Here is a 21,699-nt window from a genome sequence, read left to right on the forward strand (position 1 = left end):
ACTAACTAACCAGCTAGCTAGCTCCAGCAGGAGTGGAAGTTCTGCTGCCTACTTTCCCTCCATGAGTGGTACCAGTTATGAAAGTACACTTGAAACAAAGAAATACTGCACTTACACAGGCAGCCCGATTCTGATATTTTTCCACTAATTGGTATTTTGACCAATCATATTAGCTCTTTGGGCAAAATACCAGAATTGGGATGCCTGTGTAAACGCAGCCAAAAAGTCTCACTTAAAGTAAAGTTGTTTACAAACAGTTCGCTAGCTGGTAGCTAGTTTAACCGAGTCCTTGTCCAATGACGTTAGCTAGTGGTTAGCATTAGCCACATTAGCTACTAATAACTTTTTACATATAATACATTTGGCTAAATTTGGGCAAGAAAATCCAACTTATTGCACCTTTAAACTTTCTTGTCCTATTCAAACAGGCCAACCAAAGGTACATAACACTAACAATGTCAGTTACTGATAACAGTTAGATGAATGACTTTTCTAAGCTTGGATACACCCCAAAGATAAGACGTAGACTTCTGATTAGCCTTTGACTATTTGGTTAGCAGTGTGTCACACTGCTCCATATAAATTGCTAATCAATGAGTATACTTGACATCGGCAGCTTTTTTCTCGAGTTGGAGTCTGGATATTCAATTCCAACGAATTCCAAATCCAAAAATCCTGGAGTCGTTCACCAAAAAAGCACTCAGAATGTTTGTATAGAATATACCTCGGCACAGCACTGTGATCTATCAATCCACTGGGCACACACACTGGTTGAATCAACGTTGTTTCCACGTCATTTATATTTCACACCCCACTAAAGTGTCAAATGTGAAAGACTCCTCAAATGTGTGCATTTGTGAAAAAGGTTGGAAATATGTATCTAATAGTTGCTAAATGACATTCAAAAGATATTGGTTAACACAGTAAAACTGCAAAGGTTTTACACTTGCCTTCAATTGTATCTAGTGTTTATCAAAGTCTAATAAACTATGGGAAATCCTCATAGGACGATGACCGGTAACCTTCGCATAGATAAGAGCACATTTTTTTCAGAATGTTTAGCCCCTCCCCTGAGGCTGTTTCATGCTCTATAAAAGGTGAGGCTCCATTGGCAGGCAGATCAATGAGCAGGAAGTAGTCACTATTTTTAGCCCTGTGTAGGTATAAGAGCTGTTTGAAGATGTCTCTTTTAGAATGTCTTCTCCAGACATCGAGCACAGTGACACTGCTGGGGGCTCTGCTGTTTCTGCTGGCCCTTTACCGCCTCTCCTCTGGTTCCAACTCTGAGGAACAGGGGAAGGAGCCTCCAGGACCCAGGCCTCTGCCCCTGCTTGGTAACATGCTCCAGCTGGATCTCAAGAGGCCCTACCGCACTCTCTGTGAGGTGAGAGGAAGTCCTGAGATTAAACTATGTTATGGTTGTTGATATGATATGTGACATTGTTTTATCTGGCTAAATATTTTCAAAATATTTATTTTAGCAGGTTTAAAACTTCCAGTTAGTTTCAATAGGCATGTATTGTCAAAGCAGCATATTAATATATGTTGAGTACATAGTGTTTCAACCAGTTAGCAATAGTTTTTGTCAACACAGGAGCCCTCTAAAATGTTTTTATTTTGATGTGGCCCTACTTACCACACTCGCTCTGAGTTTATGAATGTTTTCAGAGAATGTTCCTCCGTTAATGTTACATTTCAGTTTTTTTAAATGCCAAGTGTTGTCAAATAATACAGGTGAAATGATGACCACCGTGCATTCACTCACATAATAGAGGCATTTGGCTTGAGAATCGTATCTGTCATAAATGCTTAAAGGGATTGTTTTTTCTGTGTGTTTCTACCCCTATCTTAATAGTTTTCTTGTCACAGACCAAACAACTCACCAAAATAGCTCACACACTTCAATCCAACTTATATTGCAACAATATCACTCCAGAAGATATGTATCAACATAGAATTATACTTTATTTGTTACAGAACTGCTTCCAACAACCTTTAGTTCAAGTTTTTATATTCACATTTCATGCATTGTTTACTTCACAGGGCTTTTCGTAGCACCTGCATTTTTTAAAGTCACACACTGATCTCCACAGTCTGTGTTTGGTTAATTGATTTTGAATAACTTCTAGATGTTTTGAGTGCTTAGTTAAAGGGACAATCTGCAGTTCAAACAATAAAGCTTACACCCCACTACTGTTTTAGGTTAACAGCTAAGGAATGGGGCTGGAGAAATATAACCCCTCTGAAATTATAGACAGACCTAAAGATGCAATGACTGACCACCCATAATAATACAATTATAGTTTTAACCATGTTTAGAGGCTACATGTATTTATTATGTTTAACAATCTCATACTTTGGGTTCTGATGGGGTATGACAGTTGCGCTAAGCTCATAAGGTGTTTCTAGTTATATTCTTCAAGAGTCATTAGCTAAAAAGTAAAAAAATGGATGTACCAATGACAGATTGACCCTTTTTTAAACTGGTTTACTCTTTAGAACTCAGTGTTTGTTTGTTTGTAAACAATGTGATTCTACACAAACACTGTATAGCTTCACATGATGGTTAAGGGCTAGATTGAATCCGGTCGCATTTGTCCACTATGCACGTTTCAAAGGCAATGTTCCCGCATTCTCGGAGACCACGTTCACGGTAAAAGCTGCATATGTCTGCTCAATTGGAAATTACCTTTACATTTTGCATTGTCCAAATCAGCAATCGGATTGAATCCTGGCCTAAAAAGATCATTTCACAGATGGTCAGTCCTTGCATCCATAGCGCCATCTGTGAATTTGAGTGGTTGCATTTCTCCAGCCCCATTCCTCAGCTGTTTACCAAAATAAGTGATGGGACAGATGTTTTGATGTTGTTTGAATTATGGACTGCAGCTTTGAGATTGGTGTAAAACTCAGGAAAACATTGACCCGCCTGCTCTTTGAAACACCCTTGTGGTCGTTGCCTGGTAACAAGGTAAACAATGGGCCACATGTCATTATGAGCCTAAATAGTATACTCCCAGCCAGTATAGTATTAGATAGAACGTGGAGGCCCCGCACTCCTGTGAGAAAATGACCTGCAGTTACATAGGTTACCCCATTGGCTCACTGCAAAAACTTGTCTGCTTGTTTTAGTCAATTACAAGACTACATTTAAGAAAAGTACAACATGTCTAAACATTACTTTTTTAATCATAATGGCACACCTCATGTAGCCTAGCCCATAGGCCTATGTTAAGGTTTGTATCACAACTAAAGTGGCCAAATAACTTCTTAAAATGAAGCACATTAATTTGCGTTACAACTGGTGTAGAGCCTAACTGGCATACATATGAAGCGCGGGAGTTTCAAGTTTGTGAGAACATTTTACCATAAAAATGCACATTTTATAATAAAATAAATACATGCAGAATTGCATTTGCTGTCACTTTTGAGAATGGGGTTTTCCTGCTAATGGAACATTCACGCGTATAGCCTACTGCCATGTGCACATTGCTGAGCTTATGTGAAGAAATGGCATAATCGTTTATCAACAATTTAAGCTAAACGTTCTGATCTGTTGTGTCAGGCTCATTGCTTAAAACAGTTTTTTTTAATGCTATTGGTTGTATTTATTCGGGATCTATCGCATCCCACAACTGTCCCAGACAATGTTTGGAATATTTATTTCTAGTTAACTTTTGTACTGGGGGATAGTAGATTGACACGGGGTAGTGCTTTTGCTGTTTGTTAGGCCCACTTATCTTGTTGGCTGACAAAAATTCAATTACAGTTCTTCCAATATGCGCCTCAAATTTGGATAAGGATGCGAGCAGTTATGTCCCTCTTCACTTGTAGCCTGTGAGAAAGACCCAATCACTGACAGAGAGCCATGTGAGTGAGAGGTTTTTGGCAAGCAGCCAGGAGAAGGGAATTATACATATTTTTCATTTTAACCTTTATTTAACTAGGCAAGTCAGTTAAGAACAATTTCTTATTTACAATGACAGCCTACCAGGAAACAGTGGTTTAACTTCCTTGTTCAGGGGCAGAAAGACAGATTTTTACCTTGTCAGCTCGGGGATTTGATCCAGCAACCTTTTGGTTATTGGCCCAACACTCTAACCACTAACCTACCTGCCGCCCCTTCAGCCCAAGGGCAAAACGGCCACTCGCTGCAAAAGGCATGGATTTTTTTTTAGGTGGTACACTAAGGGAATGCAGCAAAGAAATTCGAGGCATTATCAAGCGATTGTCAAATTGTGAATGACAGACTGATGAAGTGTGTACAGCCTATTTAAGGTTTTTGTATTTCGCGCCACTCGATTCCACTGGCTGTTGACTAGGTGGGACGCTCACGTCCCACGTAGCCCAGGGAAGTTAAAGAGAGCAGAGTTGGAGAAACTTGCACTTTCTCTTGAGCTATTTTTATAGCCTACGTTTTAGGAGTGGGAAGATTTTCAGACTGAGAAATATGGGTGATCAATATTTAGCCCTATTTCTAGGCAATGTAGTAAACTATAGCCTAATCATAGGCCTATTAAGGAAATATATTTAATTGGAAAGATAACTACCCTGTGCTTCTCCGACCATGTATACATAGGCTATAGTCTACTCTGTTTAGTTGAGAACACACGCACACCTGATCTCGAAAGTTACTGCTACTGAACTGGAAGCAGCAAGAATGATGACAGCGACACTTGACGTTTAGCATAGTCCTATAGGTTAGCCTACCTTTCAGGAGGACAATTTGCAGGCATAGACAAATAAATGGGTATTCAATACTGAAGACCCATTGAATGTTTTCCCCAATTGATAAAGCAACTTCGCTCGAATGTGCACTGCACACTCGATCATATTGTCTTTATTATTTGATAAACAACGTTAATTTAACACTATGACATCCGGCATGCTGTTAAGTAGCTTGCTAGCTAAAAGCCACAACACATGAAAAGGGGTTAGTTACCAGTATCGTTCTGCTTGAGCTATCTTACGGTTTGTAAACAAAGCTGTTTGATGACAGTTTTAAAGTGTAACACATTTAAACTGGTTAAGATAAGAGCTACCATTGGTGTTTTAAAATGTCGGTTTTACCTGAAATTAGATAAAGCCAGAAGTAATGCCTGCCTCATTAATCCAAGTGTTTGACATGGGGGGGAAGGGACCAGTAACTTTATGATCAACTTTGTCAATGTACCAGCTATAGTACTTTTTCATACTTGGGTCAAACTGCAATGAACTGGTTACATCCAAAAATCATCCAATTTGATGAACAACATGATTTTCACTGTCCGGGACCTTTAATAAACCATGCATTTAGTCTTATTTTACGTTCTACAGCTGTCTAAGAAGTATGGGTCTGTTTTCACGGTTCACTTGGGACCCACAAAAGTGGTCATCTTGGCAGGATACAAGACGGTCAAGCAGGCGCTGGTCAACCATGCAGAGGAGTTTGGGGACAGGGGCATGCTTCCTGTGTTGTATGATTTCACCAATGGACATGGTAATGTAGGATATGTGAAACTTGTAATCCCAGTTAACTGTTGCATTCGACAATATTCTATCAAGCAAGCATATTTGGGTCTGTAACAACAGCCCCAAATATGTGACAAATATATGATTCTCTCCTGACATGATTAATTCCTGACACCTGCACAATATAACTTTTAAATAGGTATTCTGTTTGGCAATGGAGACTCATGGAAAGAGATGAGGCGCTTTGCCCTGGCGAACCTTAGAGACTTTGGGATGGGCAAGAAAGGGAGTGAGGAGAAAATCTTAGAGGAAATTCACTACCTGATTGAAGTGTTGGAAAAACATGAGGGTAAGAATTCGTAGTTCTGATTTTGAAAACCAAAAAAAGGGTTACATAAAAAAGAAATCCTTAGGCTTCCTAATTACATTTCTGATCTTGTTCTTTTTAACAGGTAAAGCATTTGACACAACCCAGCCATTGAGTTATGCTGTGGCCAACGTAATCTCCAACATTGTGTATGGCAGCAGGTTTGAATACTCTGACCCCAAGTTCCGAGCCACAGTGGATCGAGCCAATGAGAACCTACGAATTGCAGGATCTGTTTCAGTTCAGGTACTGTACTATGTGCTCATGATGTTTACTTTGCCATTATTCTCAGAGTGAAAAACAAACTGGTCACACTTGACTAAACCAGGAAAATTAAATAATTATTCAAATTTGTACTAGGCTACTGGAATAATAGAGGATAATTCATGCTTTACTTTTTGTTTATGGGGAGATAGTTGTACAACATGTTCCCCTGGCTGGGCCCTTGGCTGAAAAGCAGGAAGCTTTTGTTGAAGAATATTGAGAACAACAAGAAGGAGATGGAGGAGCTGGTGAGGGGGCTGAAGGAGACTCTCAACCCTCAGCTGTGTAGAGGCTTTGTGGACTCATTCCTTGTCCAAAAGCAGACCCTGGAGGTATGAAATCTCACTACAGTTAAAATCATCTCAATTAAAAACAAGATAACTCATGTAAAATATACTGTGTTGGTAAAATGTATATAGGTTCAGAACGTTTGTGAAACAGCGCAGTTATAAATACACTGCTCAAAAAAATAAAGGGAACACTTAAACAACACAATGTAACTCCAACTCAATCACACTTCTGTGAAATCAAACTGTCAACTTAGGAAGCAATACTGATTGACAATAAATTTCACATGCTGTTGTGCAAATGGAATAGACAACAGGTGGAAATTATAGGCAATTAGCAAGACACCCCCAATAAAGGAGTGGTTCTGCAGGTGGGGACCACAGACCACTTCTCAGTTCCTATGCTTCCTGGCTGATGTTTTGGTCACTTTTGAATGCTGGTGGTGCTTTCACTCTAGTGATAGCATGAGACGGAGTTTACAACCCACACAAGTGGCTCAGGTAGTGCAGCTCATCCAGGATGGCACATCAATGCGAGCTGTGGCAAGAAGGTTTGCTGTGTCTCTCAGTGTAATGTCCAGAGCATGGAGGCGTTACCAGGAGACAGGCCAGTACATCAGGAGACGTGGAGGAGGCCGTAGGAGGGCAACAACCCAGCAGCAGGACCGCTACCTCCGCCTTTGTGCAAGGAGGAGCAGGAGAAGCACTGCCAGAGCCCTGCAAAATGACCTCCAGCAGGCCACAAATGTGCATGTGTCTGCTCAAATGGTCAGAAACAGGCTCCATGAGGGTGGTATGAGGGCCCGACGTCCACAGGTGGGGGTTGTGCTTATATCCCAACACCGTGCAGGACGTTTGGCATTTGCCAGAGAACACCAAGATTGGCAAATTTGCCACTGGCGCCCTGTGCACTTCACAGATGAAGCAGGTTCACACTGAGCACGTGACAGAGTCTGGAGACGCCGTGGAGAACGTTCTGCTGCCTGTAACATCCTCCAGCATGACCGGTTTGGCGGTGGGTCAGTCATGGTGTGGGGTGGCATTTCTTTGGGGGGCCGCACAGCCCTCCATGTGCTCGCCAGAGGTAGCCTGACTGCCATTAGGTACCGAGATGAGATCCTCAGACCCCTTGTGAGACCATATGCTGGTGCGGTTGGCCCTGGGTTCCTCCTAATGCAAGACAATGCTAGACCTCATGTGGCTGGAGTGTGTCAGCAGTTCCTGCAAGAGGAAGGCATTGATGCTATGGACTGGCCCGCCCGTTCCCCAGACCTGAATCCAATTGAGCACATCTGGGACATCATGTCTCGCTCCATCCACCAACGCCACGTTGCACCACAGACTGTCCAGGAGTTGGCGGATGCTTTAGTCCAGGTCTGGGAGGAGATCCCTCAGGAGACCATCCGCCACCTCATCAGGAGCATGCCCAGGCATTGTAGGGAGGTCATACAGGCACGTGGAGGCCACACACACTACTGAGCCTCATTTTGACTTGTTTTAAGGACATTACATCAAAGTTGGATCAGCCTGTAGTGTGGTTTTCCACTTTAATTTTGAGCGTGACTCCAAATCCAGACCTCCATGGGTTGATAAATTGGATTTCCATCGATTATTTTTGTGTGATTTTGTTGTCAGCACATTCAACTATGTAAAGAAAAAACTATTTAATAAGATTATTTCTTTCATTCAGATCTAGGATGTGTTGTTTAAGTGTTCCCTTTATTTTTTTGAGCAGTATATATGGCAAATAGAAATCAAACTGAATGGTCTTCAGAGATAGCTGGGTGGGGTTGGGTAGCTGAAGGATGGGATTAAATACAAACAAAAGATAACAATTGTAAAATACATTGTGTCTGTAAAATGTATATAGTGTGTATAAGCTGGAAGTAGAAGCCTAAGTGTAGTTGTCCATTAGTTTACTGCAATTAGGGGAGGGGTGGAAGGGTTAGTGAAAAATAATAAAGGTAAATATATTTAATATCTCTCTCTCAATTCAATTTCAATTCAAGGGCTTTATTGGCATGGGAAACATTTGTTAACATTGCCAAAGCAAGTGAAGTTAATAAACAATAAAAATGTACAGTAAACATTACACTCACAAAAGTTCCAAAAGAATAAAGACATTTCAAATGTCATATTATGTGCAAATAGTTAAAGTACAAAAGGGAAAATAAATAAGCATAAACATGGGTTGTATTTACTATGGTGTTTGTTCTTCACTAGTTGCCCTTTTCTTGTGGCAACAGGTCACAAATATTGCTGCTGTGATGGCACACTGTGGTATTTTGGGTAGCCAAATAAAACCACCCGCAGGCCAAATTCGGGCACGGGCTACCAGATGGGGAAACCTTACATAGACTGACCAGGTAAATCCAGCTGAAAGCGACGATCCCTAATTGATGTGACTTGTTAAATCCACTTCAATCAATGTAGATGAAGGGGAGGAGACATGTTAAAGAAGGATTTTTAAGCCTTGAGACATGGATTGTGTATGCGTGCCATTATTTTTACTATTTTCTACATTGTAGAATAATACTGAAGACATCAAAACGATGAAATAACACATATGGAATCATCTAGTAACCAAAAAAGTGTAAAACAAATCAACATTTATTTTAGATTCTTCAAAGTAGTCACTGTTTGCCTTGATGACAGCTTTTGCACACTCTTGGCATTCTCTCAACCAGCTTCATGAGGTAGTCACCTGGAATGTACTTCAATTAACATGTGTGCCTTGTTAAAAGTACTTGTGGAATTTCTTTCCTTAATGCATTTGAGCCAATCAGTTGTGTTGTGACAAGGTAGGGGTGGTATACAAAAGATAGCCCAATTTGGTAAAACACCAAGTCCCTATTATGTCAAGAACAGCTCAAATAAGCAAAGTGAAATGACAGTCCGTTACTTCAAGACATGAAGTTCAGTCAATCCGGAACATTTCAAGAACTTTGAAAGTCTCTTCAAGTGCAGTCGCAAAAACCATCAAGCGCTATGATGTAATTGGCTCTCATGAGGACCGCCACAGGAAAGGAAGACCCAGAGTTACCTCTGCAGCAGAGGATACGTTCATTAGAGTTACCAGCCTCAGAAATTGCAGCCCAAATAAATGCTTCACAGAGTTCAAGTAACAGACACATCTCAACATCAACTGTTTAGAGGAGAAAGAGTGAATGAGGCCTTCATGGCCGAATTGCTGCAAAGAAACCACTACTAAAGGACACCAATAATAAGAAGAGACTTGCTTGGACCAAGACACACGAGCAATGGACATTAGACCATTAGAAATCTGTCCTTTGGTCTGTTGAGTCCAAATTCGAGATTTTTGGTTCCAACTGATGTGTCTAATTGAGATGCAGAGTAGGTGAACGTTTGATCTCTGCATGTGTGGTTCCCACCGCAAGGCATGGAGGTGTGGTGGTGCTTTGCTGGTGACACTGTCAGTCATTTATTTAGAATTCAAGGCACACTTAACCAGCGTGTGTTTTATTTAATCATTTTGATGTCTTCACTATTATTCTACAATGTAGGAAAAAAAATTTATGAAGAAAAACCATGGAATGAGTGTATCCAAACTTTTGTGTATACATACATGCATGCATGCATGCATGCATACATACATACAGTTGAAGTCGGAAGTTTACATACACTTTAGCCAAATACATTTAAACATTTACACAATACATTTACACAATTCCTGATATTTAATCCTTGTAAAAATTCCATGTCTTAGGTTAGTTAGGATCCCACTTTATTTTAAGAATGTGAAATGCCAGAATAATAGTAGAGAGAATGCTTTATTTCAGCTTTTGTTTCTTTCATCACATTCCCAGTGGGTCAGATGTTTACATACACTCAATTAGTATTTGGTAGCAGTGCCTTTAAATTGTTAAACTTGCGTCTAAGCTTCCCACAATAAGTTGGGTGAATTTTTGCCCATTCCTCCTGACAGCTGGTGTAACTGAGTCAGGTTTTTAGGCCTGCTAGCTCACCCATGCTTTTTCAGTTCTGCTCACAAATGTTTTATGGTTTTGAGGTCAGGGCTTTGTGATGGCCACTCCAATACCTTGGTTTTGTTGTCCTTAAGCCATTTTGCAACAACTTTGGAAGTATGCTTGGGGTCATTGTCCATTTGGAAGACCCATTTGTGACCAAGCTTTAACTTCCTGACTGATGTCTTGAGATGTTGCTTCAATATATCCACATCATTTTCCTGCCTCATGATGCCATCTATTTTGTGAAGTGCACTAGTCCCACCTGCAGCAAAGCACCCCCACAACATGATTCTGCCACCCCTGTGCTTCACGGTTGGGAGGGTGTTCTTTGACTTGCAAGCTTCCCCCTTTTTCCTCCAAACTTAACGATGGTCATTATGGCCAAACAGTTCTATTTCATCAGACCAGAGGACATTTCTCCAAAAAGTACGATCTTTGTCCCCATGTGCAGTTGCAAACCGTATTCTGGCTTTTTATGGCAGTTTTGGACCAGTGGCTTCTTCCTTGCTGAGTGGCCTTTCAGGTTACGTCGATATAGGACTTTTTTTACTGTGGATATAGATACTTTTGTATCTGTTTCCTCCAGCATCTTCACAAGGTCCTTTGCTGTTGTTCTGGGATTGATTTGCACTTTTCGCACCAAAGTACGTTCATCTCTAGGAGACAGAACGCGTCTTCTTCCTGAGCGGTATGGCGGCTGCGTAGTCCCATGGTGTTTATACATGCGTACTATTGTTTGTACAGATGAACGTGGTACCTTCATGTGTTTGGAAATTGCTCCCAAGGATGAACTCTACTTTTTTTTTTCTGATGTCTTGGCTAATTTCTTTTGATTTTTCTTAATCAATCTACACAATAACCCATAATAACAAAGCGAAAACAGATTTTAATTGTTTTTTTTGCAAATTTATATCAAATAAAAAAACATGCCTAATTGACATAAGTATTCAGACTCTTGGTATGTCCACCTGTGGTAAATTCAATTGATTGGACAGGATTTGGAAAGGCACACACCTGTCTATATAATGTCCCACAGTTGACGGGTCATGTCAGAGAAAAAACCAAGCCATGAGGTCAAAGGATTTGTCCGTAGAGCTTTGAGACAGGATTGTCGATGCACAGATCTGGGGAAGGGTACCATAAAATGATCGAAGCATTGAAGGTTCCAAAGACGACAGTGGCCTCCATCATTCTTAAATGGAAGAAGTTTGGAACCACCAAGACTAACTAGAGCTGGCTGCCCGGACAAACTGAGCAATCAGGGGAGAAGGACCTTGGTCAGGAAGGTGACCAAGAACCCAATGGTCATTCTGACAAAGCTCCAGAGTTTCTCTGTGGAGATGGGAGAATTTTCCAGAAGGACAACCATCTCTGCAGCACTCCACCAATCAGGCCTTTATGGTAGAGCGGCCAGATGGAAGCCACTCCTCAGTAAAAGGCACATGACAGCCCGCTTGGAGTTTGCCAAAAGACACCTAAAGGACTCTGACCATGAGAAACAAGATTATCTGGTCTGATGAAACCAAGATTGAACTCTTTGGCCTGAATGCCAAGCGTCACCTCTGGAGGAAACCTGGCACCATCCCTACAGTGAAGAATGGTGGTGGCAGCATCATGCTGTGGGGATGTTTTTCAGCGGCAGGGATTGGGAGACTAGTCAGGATCGAAGCAAAGATAAACGGGGCAAAGTACAGAGATATCCTTGATGAAGACCTGCTCAGTACCTCAGAGTGGGGCGAAGGTTCACCTTCCAACAGGACAACAGCCAGGACACACAGTGAAGACAACGCAGGAGTGGCTTTGGGACAAGTCTCTGAATGTCCTTGAGTGGCCCAGCCAGAGCCCAGATTTGAACACAATCGAACATCTCTGGAGAGACCTGAAAATAGCTGTGCAGAGGCGCGCCCATCCAATGTGACAGAGCTTGAGAGAATCTGCAGAGAACAATGGGAGAAACTCCCCAAACACTGGTGTGCCAAGCTTGTAGCGTCATACCCAAGAACGCTCGAGGCTGTTATCGCTGCCAAAGGTGCTTCAAGAAAGTACTGAGTAAATGGTCTGAATACTTATAAATGTGATATTTCAGTTTTTTTTATACATTTGTAAAAATGTATAACCTGTTTTTGCTTTGTCATTATGGGGTACTGTGTGTAGATTGACAAGGAAATATGTATTCAATCCATTTTAGAATAATGCTGTAACATAACAATATTTGAAAAAAAACAAGGGGTCTGAATACTTTCCGAATGCACTGTACAGTGAGGGGAAAAGTATTTGATCCCCTGCTGATTTTGTACGTTTGCCCACTGACAAAGAAATGATCAGTCTATAATTGTAATGGTAGGTTTATCTGAACAGTGAGAGACAGAATAACAACAAAAAAATCCAGAAAAATGCATGTTAAAAATGTTATAAAATGATTTGCATTTTAATGAGGGAAATAAGTATTTGACCCCTCTGCAAAACATGACTTAGTACTTGGTGGCAAAACCCTTGTTGGTGTAGCGTGGTTCGTTCTGCGTTGTGTACAACTGGAATTCTGATGGAAATTTGCAATAAACAAATTAATCAAAAACATACAAATAAGCACGAATACCTGTATCTAATGAATATGCTACACTCACATTTACTGTTTACAGTATATATTAGCTTACAGCAAACCATCAACAAATGCGCATGCTCAGTTCGTGCACCTCAGCCACATGCACAGCTCCGGGGGTCGGCTTGAGCTGACCAGTCGGCAGGTCACGGCACCAGTTTGTAGCGTGGTTCGTTCTGCGTTGTGTACTTTTACTTAGGACACTGCCACAACTGGAATTATGATGGTTGGATAATTTTTATTCGACCTGCACACGAAGAGACAACACACAATATGTTAGCCCTCGGTGCAGTCACAGCTCTCGGGCACCTTGCTAGTTGAAGGTCAGGCAAAAGAGAGCGGGAACTGCATGTACACATTCAGTGCCCAACAGCACACTATACAATACAAGTAAAATGATATACAACATAATTCGGACAAAATAAAAGACATACATGCACACGAAGAGACAACACACTATGTTAGCCCTCGGTGCAGTCACAGCTCTCGGGCACCTGCGTGAGCACATAGAAACTCACTCAAACACGGTCCCAAATACTCCCGAGTTACAATAGGTACCCTAATTAGCGAGCTCGGTGAAAGTTGTTAACATAAATATTTATAATTTTCCACATTGTAACAAAACCTATAGTTGCGTAACAGCACTTTATGTAACTTTACCACAGTTTTATATTGACAAATTACGGCGCCAAGGACAACATACCTTGCTAGCTGAAGGTCCGGCAAAAGAGAACGATAAAAGGGTACGTAAGTACAGATAACCCGCGATGGACCAAACCAAAATATACAAAACTTTTACAATTAGGTGTATTTACAATATAGATATCAAAAAAATGTTTGTACCCCGAAAAATAACATTAACTATGCAGCTATAATTAAATAAAGAAAACACATTGAATTATTGTTATTAACTTATTAACATCCCCTCTTGACCTGGCCTACTTGAACTGTCCTTGCGTGCAACTTGGTGCATAATCTAGGGGAACAACCTCACTCTACTACATTGGCAATCACAGAGGTCAGACGTTTCTTGTAGTTGGCCACCAGGTTTGCACACATCTCTGGAGGGATTTTCTCCCACTCCTCTTTGCAGATCTTCTCCAAGTCATTAAGGTTTCCTCCACAGATTTTCTATGGGATTACGGTCTGGAGACTGGCTAGGCCACTCCAGGACCTTAATGTGCATCTTCTTGAGCTACTCCTTTGTTGCCTTGGCCGTGTGTTTTGGGTCATTGTCATGCTGGAATACCCATCCACGACCCATTTTCAATGCCCTGGCTGAGGGAAGGAGGTTCTCACCCAAGATTTGACGGTACATGGCCCCGTCCATCGTCCCTTTGATGCAGTGAAGTTGTCCTGTCCCCTTAGCAGAAAAACACCCCCAAAGCATAATGTTTCCACCTCCATGTTTGACGGTGGGGATGGTGTTCTTGGGGTCATAGGCAGCATTCCTCCTCCTCCAAACACGGCGAGTTGAGTTGATGCCAAAGAGCTCCATTTTTGGTCTCATCTGACCACAACACTCACCTCTGAATCATTCAGATGTTCATTGGCAAACTTCAGACGGGCATGTATATGTGCTTTCTTGAGCAGGGGGACCTTGCGGGTGCTGCAGGATTTCAGTCCTTCACGGCGTAGTGTGTTACCAATTGTTTTCTTGGTGACTATGGTCCCAGCTGCCTTGAGATCATTGACAAGATCCTCCCGTGTAGTTCTGGGCTGATTCCTCATCGTTCTCATGAACATTGCAACTCCATGAGGTGAGATCTTGCATGGAGCCCCAGGCCGAGGGAAATTGACAGTTCTTTTGTGTTTCTTCCATTTGCAAATAATCGCACCAAATGTTGTGACCTTCTCACCAAGCTGCTTGGCGATGGTCTTGTAGCACATTCCAGCCTTGTGTAGGTCTACAATCTTGTCCCTGACATCCTTGGAGAGCTCTTTGGTCTTGGCCATGGTGGAGAGTTTGGAATCTGATTGATTGCTCTGTGGACAGGTGTCTTTTATACAGGTTAGAAACTGAGATTAGGAGCACTCCCTTTGAGTGTGCTCTAATCTCAGCTCGTTACCTGTATAAAAGACACCTGGGAGCCAGAAATCTTTCTGATTGAGAGGGGGTCAAATACTTATTTCCCTCATTAAAATGCAAATCAATTTTTGAAATGCGTTTTTCTGGATTTTTTAGTTGTTATTCTGTCTCTCACTGTTCAAATAAACCTACCATTAAAATGATAGACTGATAATTTCTTTGTCAGTGGGCAAACGTACAAAACCAGCAGGGGATCAAATACTTTTTTCCCTCATTGTATATATTTACAACAGTATTGGGGATTGGAAATGATGCTGACAATTACATTGATGGAAGCTACAATCTATCTGCAATATTAAAGCTAATCCACCCCCCCACCCAATTTTTGTTTTTAAATAAATAAGAAAATGAATGAATAACTTGCATGTAGGGATTTAGTGTGCATTGAGAAATATGTAAATGGCCCATGTCATAGAGAAAATATAGGAGCGATTGTGCTGAAATAGCATTGGGCCCATGCTGCAGCGGTATACTGTACACTGAGTGTACAAAACATTAGGAACATCACCCCCCTTTTGCCCTCAGGACAGCCTCAATTCTTTGGGGCATGGAATCTACAAGGTGTCAAAAGCATTCCACAGGGATACTGGCCCATGTTGACTCCAATGCTTCCCACAGTTGTTTCAAGTTGGCTGGATGTCCTTTGGGTGGTGGAACATTCTTGATACACATGGGAAAATGTTGAGCGTGAAAAATCCAGCAGCGTTGCAGTTCTTGACACTCAAACAGGTGCGCCTGGCACCTACTGTACTACCATACCCCATTCAAAGGCACTTAAATCTTTTGTCTTGCCCATTCACCTTCTGAATGGCACACATACACAATCCATGTCTCCATTGTCTCAAGGCTTAAAAATCCTTCTTTAACCTTTCTCCTCCTGTTCATCTACACTGATTGAAGTGGATTTAACAAGTGATATCAATAAGGGATCATAGCTTTCACCTGGATTAACCTGGTCAGTTTATGTAAGGTTTCCCCAACTGGCAGCCCGCAGTCCGAATTTGGCCCGAGGGTGGTTTTACTTGGCCCCCTAGGTTTTCTGGAATTTAAAACTTTTTGTTCATTTTTTTTTAAAATTATTATTATTCTTTTTTTTTACACAAGACTGTAAAACACCAGGAAATCAGCTCTAACTGATATTCATTTTGTAAATCTGCTCCCAAGTATTCCCACGTATAATAGAGAGACAACTCTGAGCAAGGTTTGAGAAATGATTGAGTCAAATATTATCTCTTGTGGTCAATTTGCAGTCTACAAATGTATATGCAATTATAATCCAGCCATCTGCTCAAGGGGATTTTTTTTAATATATTTTTTTTTATCGGCCTGCGGGTGAATCTAGTTGATGATCCCTGGTCTATGCCATGGAAACAAATATTTTCTCCCCTTTTTAAAATGCTTTTTCGGTGTTTTTCTGTATGTATAAGGAATCTAGAAACAAGAACTCTTACTACCATGACAACAACCTGATATCCTCTGTGAGAAACATGTTTTCTAATGGTACTAACACCACAGGGACAACCCTACGCTGGGCTTTGATGCTAATGGCCAAGTACCCCTTTATACAGGGTAAGTATCAATGTGCACACAGCCACACACCATTGTACATACATTGCAAGTGATTGTAGTGATGCAAGACAATCAAGGTGTTACTTGCTGTGAACATTTCCCACTTGAACCACAGGCCAGTTTATAGTTTGTTTCAATTGCTTGAACACTGAATGAAGCTGTAGTCCACATGAATGAAACAACCAGTTTTGTTTCCTGGGATAACCTACATGTGTAAGGAAGCCAAGTGATAGATATATAATGGAGTTGAACTATGGTGTGGTATTTATGTGGTAATAAAGGATACCGTAGCCATAGAGGACAACAGGTTCTTAACTTGAGGGAGAGCAGTGGAGCAAAAACCCGGAAGGAGCAGTGATCGGAGTAGATTACACAATTATAATCTTTGTTCTAATAATAAATCATATATATTTTTTAACTAGTCTACAAAAAGTATTTAGAAATATTCTCAAAAAAATCCACTTGCAAAAATAACATCCTTCCATGTTGATCAGATAATGCACTTTCCCCACTGTCTAGCTTGACTTTCCCCACTGTCTAGCTTGACTTTCCCCACTGTCTAGCTTGACTTTCCCCACTGTCTAGCTTGACTTTCCCCACTGTCTAGCTTGACTTTCCCCACTGTCTAGCTTGACTTTCCCCACTGTCTAGCTTGACTTTCCCCACTGTCTAGCTTGACTTTCCCCACTGTCTAGCTTGACTTTCCCCACTGTCTAGCTTGACTTTCCCCACTGTCTAGCTTGACTTTCCCCACTATCCATTTTGTTCCAACCTTCCAGCTTGGACAGGTGTATATTTTTTGTGTGCAGTTTTTTTCTCATTCCTTTATAAGCATTTTATTTGGAACAATGTTTTAGATTTTCAAAACAGTGTACACAAGACACAGTGCTGTTTTTCATAGCACTAAATGTACACTGAACAAAAATATGAACGCAACAATTTCAACGATTTTACTGATTTACAGTTCATATAAGAAAACCATTCAATTGAGAAAAATCTATGGATTTTACATGACTGAGAATACAGATATGCATCTGTTGGTCAGAGATACCTTAAAGGTAGGGGCAGTATCTGGTGTGACCACCATTTGCATCATGCAGTGCGACACATCTCCTTCACATAGAGTTGATCAGGCTGCTGATTGTGGCCTGTCGAATGTTGTCCCACTCCTCTTCAATGGCTGTGCGAAGTTGATAGGTATTGGCAGGAACTAGAACACTCCGTCGTACACGTCGATCCAGAGCGTCCCAAACATGCTCAATGTGTGACATGTCTGGTGAGTATGAAAGCCATGGAAGAACTGGGACATCAGCTTCCAAACAACTGTTGTGTACAGCATGTAAAATAACTAAATCAGTACTCCCATAATGGTATATATTTTACCATTCATGTAAACTCTTTGTACAGTGACTGGTTTTACAGTACTTCAGTCACAATTGCACTTTCAACATCTCTTCTCTTTGATTTATCTTTACTGCATTGTAAAGCGTTACAATATACAGCACCGAACACTTTTGCAATTCTAAACAGTATCAGGTTTAGTGAAATTCTTCCTGCTTTCGTATTAAATGCTAATTGAGAGAACAAGAATACAGCTCATTTCTAGTAAATGTTTGATAACCATATCCTACCATTTACTCTTCAATAGAAAAATAGTCTATTGATGGTGATAGTGTCACGCCTGCTCCCTCCCTCCTGCATCAACATCGCCGGTCTACTCTCCACCGGTCCTGGCAACCCACTTTGCGCATAGCTGCTCCCATCGTTAAGCCCACCTGGACTTCATCACCACCCTGATTACTCTCCCTTCTTATAGCCCTCACCAACCCCAGTCATCAGGCAGAATTGGTTCTGTTTTCATGTCCTGATGCGGCTCTTGTTTTGTACTTGCTATGGTCGTTATTATTAAACTCACCATCTGCTCCCTGACTCATTGTTACAGATGGTTAGTATTTGTTGAGCCATTACGCAATGAATGGTGAGATTACCATCTTGTTCTATGACAAATTATACTGTTTTGATAGTTACTTAATTTAGTGACAGGTTTTGATGGGGTTAGTGCATTTTGCTAGGGAAATGTGGTGTTTTGGCAAACACTTACAATTTAGTGGTTTGCGTTATCCCTGTTTTGAGGGAAGTGTTCAAACAATTCAGAAACAGTTTTGTTGGACATGATTTACCCTATTTACTTATTGTGTAGCTGTTGTCTACTGTTTTACAAAAAGGTGTTATGCATTTAGTGTGAACTGTGCAGAAAAGGTAACTGTTTTGGTACGTAGGTTAAGGTATCATTCCCAGCTTAATTCAGTTATCAAGCCATCTTGGAAAAACAATAAAATGCCCAGGGTAAAGATTATTAAGATGACATTTTCTGAGGGTAGTAACTTTGGTCCTCCCTCCTTTCTGTCTCAGACCGGGTCCAAGAGGAGATCAGCAGCGTCATAGGAAGTCGTCAGCCCTTGGTAGAGGACAGGAAGAACCTACCCTACACTGATGCAGTGATCCATGAGACCCAGAGACTGGCCAACGTTTTACCCATGGCCATCCCTCACACCACCAGCCGAGACATCACCTTCCAGGGATATTTCATCAAGAAGGGGACGCTTGTGTTTCCTCTACTGACGTCTGTCCTACAAGACGGAAGCGAATGGGAGAGCCCACACACCTTTAACCCTGCCCACTTTCTGGATGAGGAAGGTCGATTCACCAAGAGGGATGCCTTCATGCCCTTCTCTGCAGGTGAGTTCCGCTGTTTCTGTATTCATACTGACTGGGTAAGTGAATCCTTCTATGGTACTCTAAACTTAAGAGTTTGGGGAATTGCTTTGACCCAGAGTTTATGGTATAAAATGTGTGTACAATTTGACAAATATTTATGTGAACTATAGGAAATCTATGTAGACCTAATTGTCATATGTTGTCTTCCTCATTTTATCATGTTCCAGGTCGTAGGGTGTGTCTGGGGGAGGGTCTGGCCAGGATGGCGCTCTTCCTCTTCTTCACCTCCCTCATGCAACGCTTTAGTTTCTCTCCTCCTCCTGGAGTAACAGAGGATGATCTGGACCTCACACCATCCGTGGGGTTGACCCTCAATCCTTCACCTCACCAGCTGTGTGCTGTGAGCCGTATCTGAGATGAGTCTGGGCCTAATGTATATTATACATGACTTAGAACAAACGCTCCACTTTAGACAAACATGCTGAAATGGGTTACCTCACCAGCTGTGCTGTGAGCCAGGTCTGAGATGAAACCAGTCCCTCAATGGTTTTGGTTTAATTTGATTGCTCTACATTCCGACAATGTAATTGATTGATTCAAAGCACTGCTATTATGTATGTACAGAATGCTTGTTGTTTTTGCTTGCTGTCCTGCCTTGTCTGGGACTGGACAGCTGTTGTCAAGCTTAGCAAAGTCAATCAGCTTTCTAGCTAATGTTATCGGTAGTTGATGTACAGTGAGGGGAAAAAAGTATTTGATCCCCTGTTGATTTTGTACGTTTGCCCACTGACAAAGAAATGATCAGTCTATAATTTTAATGGTAGTTTTATTTGAACAGTGAGAGACAGAATAACAACAAAAAAATCCAGAAAAACGCATGTCAAAAATGTTATAAATTGATTTGGCCTTCCCTGTGGCTCAGTTGGTAAAGCACGGTGTTTGCAACGCCAGCATGGCGTGTGCAACGCCAGGGTTGTGCGTTCGATTCCCACGGGGGGCCAGTACAAAAAAATGCATGAAATGTATGCATTCACTACTGTAAGTCGCTCTGGATAAAAGCGTCTGCTAAATGACTAAAATGTAAATTTGCATGTTAATGAGGGAAATAAGTATTTGACCCCTCTGCAAAACATGACTTAGTACTTGGTGGCAAAACCCTTGTTGGCAATCACAGAGGTCAGACGTTTCTTGTAGTTGGCCACCAGATTTGCACACATCTCAGGAGGGATTTTCTCCCACTCCTCTTTGCAGATCTTCTCCAAGTCATTAAGGTTTCGAGGCTGACGTTTGGAAACTCGAACCTTCAGCTCCCTCCACAGATTTTCTATGGGATTAAGGTCTGGAGACTGGCTAGGCCACTCCAGGACCTTAATGTGCTTCTTCTTGAGCCACTCCTTTGTTGCCTTGGCCGTGTGTTTTGGGTCATTGTCATGCTGGAATACCCATCCACGACCCATTTTCAATGCCCTGGCTGAGGGAAGGAGGTTCTCACCCAAGATTTGACGGTACATGGCCCCGTCCATCGTCCCTTTGACGCGGTGAAGTTGTCCTGTCCCCTTAGCAGAAAAACACCCCCAAAGCATAATGTTTCCACCTCCATGTTTGACGGTGGGGATGGTGTTCTTGGGGTCATAGGCAGCATTTCTCCTCCAAACACGTTGAGTTGATGCCAAAGAGCTCCATTTTTGGTCTCATCTGACCACAACATTTTCACCCAGTTGTCCTCTGAATCATTCAGATGTTCATTGGCAAACTTCAGATGGGCATGTATATGTGCTTTCTTGAGCAGGTGGACCTTGCGGGCGCTGCAGGATTTCAGTCCCTTACAGCGTAGTGTGTTACCAATTGTTTTCTTGGTGACTATGGTCCCAGCTGCCTTGAGATCATTGACAAGATCCTCCCGTGTAGTTCTGGGCTGATTCCTCACCGTTCTCATGATCATTGCAACTCCACGAGGTGAGATCTTGCATGGAGCCCCAGGCCGAGGGAGACTGACAGTTGTTTTGTGTTTCTTCCATTTGCAAATAATCGCACCAACTGTTGTGACCTTCTAACCAAGCTGCTTGGCGATGGTCTTGTAGCCCATTCCAGTCTTGTGTAGGTCTACAATCTTGTCCCTGACATCCTTGGAGAGCTCTTTGGTCTTGGCCATGGTGGAGAGTTTGGAATCTGATTGATTGATTGCTTCTGCTCCCAGGTGTCTTTTATACAGGTAACAAATTGAGATTAGGAGCACTCCCTTTAAGAGTGTGCTCCATATCTCAGCTGGTTACCTGTATAAAAAACACCTGGGAGCCAGAAATCCTTCTGATTGAGTGGGGGTCAAATAGTTATTTCCCTCATTAAAATCCAAATCAATTTATAAC

The 21,699-nt window shown here is 41.7% G+C and overlaps 1 protein-coding gene across 1 annotated transcript; it reads left to right on the forward strand.

The window, feature by feature from the left end:
- Positions 1 to 1,180: 1,180 nt before the first annotated feature.
- LOC115206630 (cytochrome P450 2K1-like) lies at positions 1,181 to 20,117 on the forward strand. Its single transcript, XM_029773799.1, has 8 exons — positions 1,181 to 1,384; positions 5,317 to 5,479; positions 5,651 to 5,800; positions 5,904 to 6,064; positions 6,235 to 6,414; positions 16,474 to 16,615; positions 19,028 to 19,354; positions 19,561 to 20,117. Exons 1-8 carry the CDS (start codon positions 1,181 to 1,183, stop codon positions 19,746 to 19,748), a joined length of 1,515 nt encoding a protein of 504 aa, XP_029629659.1. The 3' UTR covers positions 19,749 to 20,117.
- Positions 20,118 to 21,699: the final 1,582 nt, after the last annotated feature.

This window comes from Salmo trutta, chromosome 1, assembly GCF_901001165.1.
Source record: "Salmo trutta chromosome 1, fSalTru1.1, whole genome shotgun sequence".
Taxonomy (NCBI): domain Eukaryota; kingdom Metazoa; phylum Chordata; class Actinopteri; order Salmoniformes; family Salmonidae; genus Salmo; species Salmo trutta.

Bases quoted from the DNA above. Each gene is read 5' to 3' on its own strand.
- LOC115206630 (XM_029773799.1), top strand. From the start codon at position 1,181: ATGTCTCTTTTAGAATGTCTTCTCCAGACATCGAGCACAGTGACACTG. The intron at 5,480-5,650 runs GTAATGTAGGAT...ACTTTTAAATAG, and splicing joins TGATTTCACCAATGGACATG to GTATTCTGTTTGGCAATGGA. The intron at 5,801-5,903 runs GTAAGAATTCGT...TCTTTTTAACAG, and splicing joins AGTGTTGGAAAAACATGAGG to GTAAAGCATTTGACACAACC.